The 10,689-nt window shown below is 31.5% G+C and overlaps 1 protein-coding gene across 1 annotated transcript; it reads right to left on the bottom strand.

Annotated features, from left to right (window-relative positions):
- Positions 1-8,130: 8,130 nt before the first annotated feature.
- LOC122510598 lies at positions 8,131-10,165 on the bottom strand. Its single transcript, XM_043625370.1, has 2 exons — positions 10,075-10,165; positions 8,131-10,013 (listed from the first exon to the last, which is right to left on the bottom strand). The coding sequence occupies exons 1-2, from the start codon at positions 10,097-10,099 to the stop codon at positions 8,131-8,133; spliced, it is 1,908 nt and encodes a 635-aa protein (XP_043481305.1). The 5' UTR covers positions 10,100-10,165.
- Positions 10,166-10,689: the final 524 nt, after the last annotated feature.

Below are 10,689 nucleotides of genomic sequence, written 5' to 3'. Positions count from 1 at the left end.
GACAACTGCATCAAGGCGCTAAAACGTAAAGGGGTACCCACCTATCTGTTGCGAATGATAGACAACTATCTTAGCGACATATGGGTTATACGAGAGCAATGCATGTCATCTCAAGGAAGAAATGACATGCGGAGCTCCCTAAGGATCAAAGGTAGGTCCATTCATATGGAACGTTATGTATGACGATTTCCTGAGAATGGAGTTACCCGAGGATGCTTTTTTGGTCGGCTTCGCGGATGACGTAATTCTAGTGTGTTATGCACTGGAGACCAAAGTCCTTAAGATAAAGCTCACCGATGGTCTGCGGCGGGCGGAGCGTTAGCTTAAAAAGCACAGCCTGCAAATGGCTTTGGAAAAGACCGAAGCCTTGCTCGTCACAGATCGGAGAGTTTTTGATGCTCCAAAGGTAAAAGTGGGAGGAATAGAAGTCTCATGGGGAAAAAATTTTAAGTACCTGGGAGTGCTGTTGGATAAAAGGTTAAACTTTAGTTAACATACTAACATCATAGCACTCAAGGCTGCCGAATGTATGCGCAGCCTATCACGGCTAATGCCTAATATCGGTGGTCCCAGGGAAAAGTAACGGCGCTTGGTGGCGACCGTGGGTCTATCAAAGCAGCTTTATGCTGACCCTGCATGGGTTGAAGCCCTTAAGACTCGCGGCATCTTGGACGAATTAATCTCTGTGCAAATTACTTCGGCACGGAGAGTAGTCTCGGCCTATAGAACGGTGTCTGCTTGCGCTGTTCTAGTTTTCGCGAGCCTTCCGCCAACAGACTTGTTGGCGAGAGAAAGACAGGAAGTCTTTCTACTCAACAAAGACCGAGATAACTTGCAGGAACAAAGAAACAGCGGTAGCCGAAAAAGGGCTATCCGAAAAGCGGCAAGAAGCAGACTCATTGAAAGTTGGCAAGAAAGATGGGATGGGGAATCCAAAGGAAGGTGGTCATACCGCCTGATTTCTCACCTCGCCACCTGGTTACAAAGAAAGCACGGAGAAGTTGGCTATTACCTTACACAAGCAATGTCATGGCATGGTTGCTTCGGTCAATACCTCCATAGATTCAAGATCAGAGAAAAGACAAAATGTGTGTATTGCGACGCTGAAATTGACGACGCGGAACACACTCTCTTCTTCTGCGGGCAATGGAGTGAACTTAGAAGAGCCATGTTTGACGCGGTGAAAACTCAATTCATAGATGACAACATGGTCTCTATTATGTGGAAAAGCGCTAAATCCTGTCACCATATCGAGTCATTCATTAATTTAATAATGAGGACTAAAGATGTGGATGGCAGGAAAAAGTAGTAACGGAGAATCCTGAAGCTCAGCTAGGGCGCGCGATGGCGGGAGGAGACAAATTTTTAGTCTCTTCCCTCCCTCGCGTGCCTCCAGTTTATAGGACTCTGGAAATGGAAGAAACTTTTTTTCTTAAAAGGGGACCACTGCTTGCGAAGTTAAAAGCCAAAAGTTAGTTCCGCAAGTGGATGCTATGGTCTGGAGTAAGGGTGTGGTTTTTAGTGGGTCAGCGTGAGCTGCCATCCCCACATAACCAAGAAGTACGGGCTTCTTGGTATCTGTTTGCAGATTTTCCACTTCCCTCAAAAAAAATTATTTTTAATAAAATTTCAATTGAATTCCTTAAAAACAGTAAAATTATTCGTAAAAATGTTATTAAAATTCGTCGAAAGAATACAATTATTTAAAAATTTGTTGATAGAATTATGTATAAGAATTCAATTTTAAGAAACATTTAATTATTCACTAAATTATCTATGTTTGTTTTTAAATAATTTAATTCTCATAGAATTTTCTAATAATAGGGTAATGTCACCTTGAGTGGACCGCCTAAGCTTTTTTTCGAAAAAATTCTTTATGAAAGCAAATTAATCGGAGGTTTCTATTCCATGCTTTAGTTTAGATCCCTAGGTAAGTGTTTACACTATAATAGCTTTGTTTAATTTTTATTTGGAAAAAACAATTGACTTTTAAAAAATAGCTAATTTTTAAGGAATGAAAAAAGTGTAACCTTGAGTGGACCACTCCTAAAAAATTGTAAAAGTTATTATATTTTCTTTAATTAATTTAATATTTCTGATATATTAAAACAAAATTTATGCTTATGCAGCTTTAGACCATGATTGTGTCGCAATGTTTACAAGTGAAACCACTTTTAATAATTTTGGCACATATCACATCAATATCACAAAAAAATTAATAAAGAACATAAAACATAGTTTCAAACCAATTTATTGTCAATTTATTTCCTTAAAAATTGTAAACTGACATTAAAAATTTAAAAAACAGGAAGTCCTCTCATGGTTATAAACAGTGGTCCACTCATAGTCAAATACAACTTTTTATAGCAGCCACCACAATTTTTTTTTGAGTCAAAATTATCACTTAATTAAACTAAGACAATCAATTTCAATGTCCAAAGTAGTAGGAAAAAAATAAGTTACCTTTTAAAACTTAAATTTTACACTACTTTTACACTTCTGAATCACTTTACTCATTGTAAGAGCGACTTCTTTTTTTGATTTGTATTCTTAAAAATGCGTTACATCAAACAATAACGTACATGTTTATCGCGAAACTTAATTTCTTACGGTTTCTAGGTGCGGTGCTGCTATTCGTTTTATTTATTTTATGTTTCCGCTGTCAGATAACTTAAAAGCTCAGGTGGTCCACTCAAAGTGGCGGTCCACTCAATGTGACATTACCCTAATTGATTTATAAATAAATTTCAGTTAAAGTTTTAGATAGGTTATAACTGAATTTTAGAGAAGTTACTAATAATTGCAATTTTTTAGAAATAATTGAATTTTGTGAAAGTTTTGAATTAAAATCTTTGAAAATTTGAATTTTTTATACTTTTAATCAAAAATTCTATGGAACTAATTTTATTTTCAAAAAGCTTAATTGCAATTTAAAAATGATTTCATGTTTTTATTTTCTAATGTATATAATTGAAGAACTTCCGAATACTTAAAATTTCACGTATAATAGAATTGTAGTAAAATGGATTTAAAAATTCTCAAAGAAGAAGTATTTTAAAAATTATTAAAACTTGATTTAAAGTAGAATTTTATTTTGAATTTTTTGGAAAATAATAATTAAACTAGCTTAAACAAACGCGCGTGAATACTTGCTAAGCGCAACTGCCATAACATAAGAAGCCTGATTACATTTAATATAATGTAGGAAAATAAATAAATTTTGTAATAATTTTAATTAATTGTGCCAAATTTATTCAATGTCATTTAAAAAAAGACTAACAAATTATGCATAATTTTTACATAGTCTTATCTAATAATTACTTAACAATTATTGGCAGATTTTCTGTCTACTTTGTGAATTAAACAAATCATAACATTGAATACTATTTCTCATAAAACTTTTTTTTAAATTGGTTTGTATCATATTTCCAAATAGTAAAGTTATCGTCAAACAGAAGCAATAATACTTCAATAAAGTATTTTTCACACTAATTTCATTCTTTTTAGTAATATTTAGAAAATTTAATGTGATATCGTACCACAAATGTAAGAATGGATGAACCGACAGATTAGCTCAGTCGGATAGATGCCTCGCTTGGCGGACTTTTAAGGGCCAAGGTTAAGTACCCTTGGTTCGCGCCCATTTGGCTTATTATTTTTCCGGTACGTGAGATAATCTGAGCGGGTGTGTCCGGTACACACCTGTCGACTGTCAATAAACCGGTTGTACTCAGAAGAGGTTTTCTACAGTTTCTTTTTCTACTGGCGAGAAAACCCATTAGACGGCTGGTCCAGGCAAATGCGAGTACTCCTAATTCTCAAGTCGTTCTGTAGGCGCAAAAATTTAGAATAAGTTCATGGTATGTAAGAAAATTTCCTCGGGGACACTTGTAAACACTAGTATTAAGGCAAAAAGATGAGTGTATAAATAAATATATGTAAGAATGGATGTCGAAATTTTAACAATTCTAAGAAATATGTAAAACGTTAAATCAATTGCAATACTTAAAACACACATTCGCTCTTTTAGTTTTGTTTTTACATTTGTTTTGTATTGTGTATTCTCACTTTCAAGCAAAAAAAAATAACTTCTTTAACTTTAAACACGTTTTCCAATGGTTTTTACCGTCTTGTTCCTAATAGCCCCATTTTGTAATTTCGAAAAAATGCGTCTCTTTCGTCTTTTTTGCTTAAAATTCCAGCTTTGATCAAGACAATTATTTAACCCTTCAACGTGCTCGCCAAGATCAAGAAAAGAAATGTTGTAAATATTGTTAAAGAAAATTAATTTAAATTAATATTCTCTTCTTCGGAGTCACAACAACTGATCAAGGTTTAAATTGATCTTATTTTATGTGGGTCGTTCACTTAGTCGCAATAGCGTCTCGTCAGGTAAATTGTAGGTAGCGTAGAAATAATTTATGATACTTTTAATTAAACTTGATATTCTTTTATTTTATATATAAATGAATAAGAATTAATTGTGGTTACAATGTAGCTTACCAATTAGAGTACTTCGGTAGATTATTGTTCGAAGATACACTTCTCAGTCCTTACACATTCACATGAATATAAAACAAGGCTTTTCCTCTTTGAACACTACGAAATATATGTATATTATCTTAAAAAAAAAACTTGAGTACACTGGAATTTCGAAATTAATAATTTTGATTCAACGCGTGGATTCTTTTTTTTTTTTTTTTTTAACTTTATAAAATCACCCTTCGATCGAATTAACTCCGAATATTCAATAGCTAATTAATGACGAGCGATTCACGAGTTTTAATTAGCAACTGAAGACAGCGGGTATATTTCGCGGCGAAGACTGTCGATTATTAAATACAATAATTCAGCGCGTAGACTTCTTTATGCTGACCCAAGACTGCGAATTATTGGCGCTTCCTTTGGTTTATATAGAACCATTTTTTAAGGAGTCAGCACGGTCATTGGACTGTTGTGACATTCCTTGATTGTGGAAATTTCTTTAATATTTGAAAGAGGTGATTGAACTCTCTTAGGCAATAATCCTCTTTTAGTTGGTATGTGAATACCATACCCTTGAATATTAGTCAATAATCGTTGGTAAATGTGCAGTGAGGGTTGATGAACCTCCCTACCCATTTCGCAACATTATCACTAATCTAGTTTTTACATTTTTGTGAGGTTATTGCCATTGTTGGATGGCTCAATATTTATTACAAATTCCACATTCTTTGATTCTATATTCCAAAGAAAAGCGGTTCAATAAACTAATCGGAATTATTTTTATTAATAATTCGGATTAGTAATTGTGTAATTAATGTCTTGATTACACACAATTATTTAGAATTTAAATTTAAGAATTTTGAAGCAGAATAAAAAAAAATAAAATGAACTTATGGTTCATTACAAACCACCTTCGGATCATACAAATTATCGTCCCGAGAATTCCGTGCTCAATATGCCTAAATTTAATTGAATATAATAATATAGCCTTTTCTATTTTAAATTTTCTTTCAAAAATGCATTTGTTCAACACACGCTCATTCATACTATTTAACAATGTAGATTAATTATAAGCCAGCTACCTAAGAATTTCGGAGAAGCGAGAAACTTTGTGGTTGTCTGGTTGTATGTAGTCTCTCCTCCCACCATCTTCTGTTAATGCAGCAGTGTTCTCCAGATATGACATAATATCCAGTGTTAGTTCGTCGCTCTTGACCGCATTTTGTTCCCATAATTTATATACCATATAAATTCAATTTTATCAATGCTGATTATAACTAGGGCTGCACATGAAGATGGAATCCCACATAGTTAGTAATCGAAATGTCCTTGACCTATCATTGGAGGATTACGTCCCTTTTCCCTTTTCTATATATACAAGAATTGGAAAAGTGCTGCCAGTGATTGTGATGTGGAATGTTAAGTGTGGAATCCGGATATGGTGTTGGTGTCCTTTGGTAAGAATTAATGTTCCGAGTGATTGCAATGGCCAATTTGTCTCGATGAAATTTTTATACATTGAAGGAAATTAGCATCAAGGTTAAATAGAGCTGGAGAGAATTTGAATCGTCAGCAACTTCTTCGTCCGTGGTTCTCCTTCTTCGTGTATTGAAGGTGAGTAGTTGACAAAATAATTACTTCTCGCTTACCGATGTTCTCAACGTAGTAGCTTAATTCGCATTATGAATAATACAATGTTCTGAAATTATTCCTACATTAACATTCATTATTAACAATAGATAAAATAAATTAATATGTAAGTTCAAAAATTAATCATTCTTTACAATGAACATTTCTGATAATAGTTCATAAAGTAGTAATATTAATTTATACCTTAGTCGAGTTAATGATTTACAATCAAAGATAAGATTTTAAGAAATGACATCATTAATAGAAATATAATACAATTGTTAAGGTGATTATTTATTCTTAATTAATTAATACAATATCACTAATATTTTGATTTATTATATTAGTAATAATTGAATAATTAATTGTTTTATCATTGAATAAGTTATCCCAGGGATATCCTAATCAATGATTATTTATTCTTAATTAATTAATACAATATCACTAATATTTTGATTTATTATATTAGTAATAATTGAATAATTAATTGTTTTATCATTGAATAAGTTATCCCAGGGATATCCTAATCAATGATTATTTATTCTTAATTAATTAATACAATATCACCAATATTTTGATTTATTATATTAGTAATAATTGAATAATTAATTGTTTTATCATTGAATAAGTTATCCCAGGGATATCCTAATCAATGATTATTTATTCTTAATTAATTAATACAATATCACTAATATTTTGATTTATTATATTAGTAATAATTGAATAATTAATTGTTTTATCATTGAATAAGTTATCCCAGGGATATCCTAATCAATGATTATTTATTCTTAATTAATTAATACAATATCACCAATATTTTGATTTATTATATTAGTAATAATTGAATAATTAATTGTTTTATCATTGAATAAGTTATCCCAGGGATATCCTAATCAATGATTATTTATTCTTAATTAATTAATACAATATCACTAATATTTTGATTTATTATATTAGTAATAATTGAATAATTAATTGTTTTATCATTGAATAAGTTATCCCAGGGATATCCTAATCAATGATTATTTATTCTTAATTAATTAATACAATATCACCAATATTTTGATTTATTATATTAGTAATAATTGAATAATTAATTGTTTTATCATTGAATAAGTTATCCCAGGGATATCCTAATCAATGATTATTTATTCTTAATTAATTAATACAATATCACTAATATTTTGATTTATTATATTAGTAATAATTGAATAATTAATTGTTTTATCATTGAATAAGTTATCCCAGGGATATCTTAATCAATGATTATTTATTCTTAATCAATTAATACAATGTCACTAATATTTTGATTTATTATATTAGTAATAATTGAATAATTAATTGTTTTATCATTGAATAAGTTATCCCAGGGATATCCTAATCAATGATTATTTATTCTTAATTAATTAATACAATATCACTAATATTTTGATTTATTAAATTAGTAATAATTGAATAATTAATTGTTTTATCATTGAATAAGTTATCCCAGGGATATCCTAATCAATGATTATTTATTCTTAATTAATTAATACAATATCACCAATATTTTGATTTATTATATTAGTAATAATTGAATAATTAATTGTTTTATCATTGAATAAGTTATCCCAGGGATATCCTAATCAATGATTATTTATTCTTAATTAATTAATACAATATCACTAATATTTTGATTTATTATATTAGTAATAATTGAATAATTAATTGTTTTATCATTGAATAAGTTATCCCAGGGATATCCTAATCAATGATTATTTATTCTTAATTAATTAATACAATATCACCAATATTTTGATTTATTATATTAGTAATAATTGAATAATTAATTGTTTTATCATTGAATAAGTTATCCCAGGGATATCCTAATCAATGATTATTTATTCTTAATTAATTAATACAATATCACCAATATTTTGATTTATTATATTAGTAATAATTGAATAATTAATTGTTTTATCATTGAATAAGTCATCCCAGGGATATCCTAATCAATGATTATTTATTCTTAATTAATTAATTTGTAGGTTGGTTACTAAAGGAATCGACTTCGGGATATGTAACCTTTGGATATGGACTTCTTCTTGTTGTTGTCTCAATCCGATCTGTTTTCTTTCGTCGATGTTCACTGCCGTCTTCGTTAGAGGTTCCTGGAGTAGGTTCAGCAAAAGGTAAAACTGCGTAAGCCTTTCTTATCTCTAATTCCTTTTGACTGAATACATTATTAACATCAGACCTTTTTCTAGGTGAAGCTGTAGGGAGAGAAGCAGCTGCTACGTCGTAGGTTTCTCGTGGTGCGTTAACTCTCATAGGGATGAGTCCTGTTATGCAATGAGATTTCTTTTTTGATTTTAAAGTAGATATATTCTTGAATTTTGGATGTTGGAATATCTTGGTAATCAACCATAGGATAAAAATCATCAGGGAAAAAGTAATTATTCCTAAATAAGTTCCTTTTATCCAAGTTTGTTGGTATCCTTTTTCCATTTGTTGTAGTGAAAATTCATGCAGTTGTTGTTCTAATTCATCTAGGGATTGAGAATTCTTGTAGAATCCTTTTGTTTCCGGAAAGGCAAGTTTAAGCTCTTCTTGGGATGTTTTTAGGGAAGCAATTTTTGGAGCCAGAGAGTCTATACTTAGTCCAATTTCAGATTCATATATCAATTCAGTAATTCCTTGGATTTTAGGTATCGACGGAATGATAGAATATGGGGTACTAGCATAGCAACCAGAAGCTAGTTGCATTAACCCTAAACCTTGAATTGTTATTTTACTACTTGTCTTTGAATTGCAACGAATATTGATAGTAGTACTATTCTGTATAGAATATAACCATCCTCCGAGTGTTTTTAATTTAATCCAATGATCTTCTTCTTGGTATTCCAATTGAATTTTACAATTTCTTAGGATTTCATTAGTGGGGTTTAACAACAGCTGTACTTCGCACGAGGGTTGTGATCGAATTTCGTATATAGGTAAGCTATTCTGACAAAGTAGATAGTCGGTCGTCTGTTTACAGGAATCCAACTCTCCTTCCTTCACCAGCATATATGTTCTAAGGGGATCATCCACAAGGATGTGAGTGTATGGTGAATCTATGGAAACCTTTCCTGATATGTTACCATAAATCTGCTGAAAGACTGGAAAGGGGTGTAATTTATACAAGACATAATCCGGTTTTTCTAGTAGGGGTATATCTATCAAAATCTTCAAGTGTCCTTCTTCAAATAATACGGTTGTCTTCGATGTTTGGACTATTTCCTCCAAGCTATAATTTGGTCCTTTTACAGGAAGAGTTACGGTGGGTTGGTGATCTTGAATGTCGCGGAGGATAGGTAGAATTTGAGATATCGAAATTAATCCAGGATGTACTTGACCCTTTCTTGCGTCTCGAACAGTTTCTAGCAATCTGGATCCAGTTTTACTATTGTGAATAATCTGAGTCTTTATTTTGTTAAGATACTTTCCGATGTTATTGAAAAATGTTTGATGGGCTGCTCCTTTATGAGCTTGGTTAATAAGATTGGTTAGGTCATTTAGTTGTTTGTTTATTAATTCTATATTTATCTTTTGAGCATTTGCTCGCTTATATAAGGAATCTAATTGAGCTCTAACTAAGTGTGTTTGTCTTCCAACTAAGTGGGTTAAATTAGCTTCCGCCACGTTTAGTTCTCTGATTTGGTCCTGAATGTGTTCGCCGTCTTCGTAGGATAATACTCCTACTATTGGTCCAGCAATCCTCCCTATAAAGCCTAATAAGGGAACGCTTCTCCTCATCCTCATTTTTCCTTGAACTTTAACGGGGGCAATTTGCTTTATTTTAGGAACTTCTTCCAATTCTGCCGTTATTTCCTTACAAATATCAGAAGCTGTGTCCCAGGTATCTTCCCATTGGTAGTCTTTTATGAAAGTTTGACAGTCCGGTAGTTGCGAAGGACAATTATTAATCAATGAATTTACCTTTCCTTTTAAATTTTCCAGCCATGAAAAGTGTTGATCAACGTTCAGAAAGACAGCTATTCTCCAATTAGCTGCAGAAATCTTTGCCAGTCCGGAATACTCGTAATAGATACCGTTACTATGATTGAATTTTGTAAAATAGAATCCTTCTTCATTACTTGATACTATAGGAGAGAGTATTGAATTAGCCAATATTAGTAGAAAGTGAATGTTGGCAACCATTGTCATCATAATCTAAAACAATTAGAACATAGATTAGTCAAATCGCATTTAACAATATATGGGGATAATTTTATCCTTATGTTTCATGACCCTTTTACCAGATTCATCTTCCAGAATAACATTGTTATTTTCGGTAAAAGCAATAATGGTATACGGTCCATCAGCTCTTTTGTCAAACTTATTAGATCTTACTTCTTTATTAACATATACCGAATCTCCAATTTTAGCCTTTAACGGTCGTGACTTGGAATCATAATATTCCTTCGATTTTAATTTTGAATCTATTAAATTTCTAGAAGCAATATTTTGGGTTTCATCGAGTCTGGTAATAAGGTCACGAAGATAAGAGCCATAAGTTTCCAATTCTGGACCTTGTGGGAAAGCACTAGGCAT

The sequence above is a fragment of the Leptopilina heterotoma genome, unplaced genomic scaffold, assembly GCF_015476425.1.
Source record: "Leptopilina heterotoma isolate Lh14 unplaced genomic scaffold, ASM1547642v1 Lhet_708, whole genome shotgun sequence".
Taxonomy (NCBI): Eukaryota; Metazoa; Arthropoda; class Insecta; order Hymenoptera; family Figitidae; genus Leptopilina; species Leptopilina heterotoma.
Note: the sequence above shows the minus strand (reverse complement) of the source record. Positions and strands in the feature narration are given on the sequence as shown.

Coding starts and splice junctions, on each gene's coding strand:
- LOC122510598 (XM_043625370.1), bottom strand. CDS start 10,099: ATGGCTGGAAAATTTAAAAGGAAAG. Junction 10,014..10,074: donor TGGAAAATTTAAAAGGAAAG/GTAAATTCATTG, acceptor CTTTCATAAAAG/ACTACCAATGGGAAGATACC.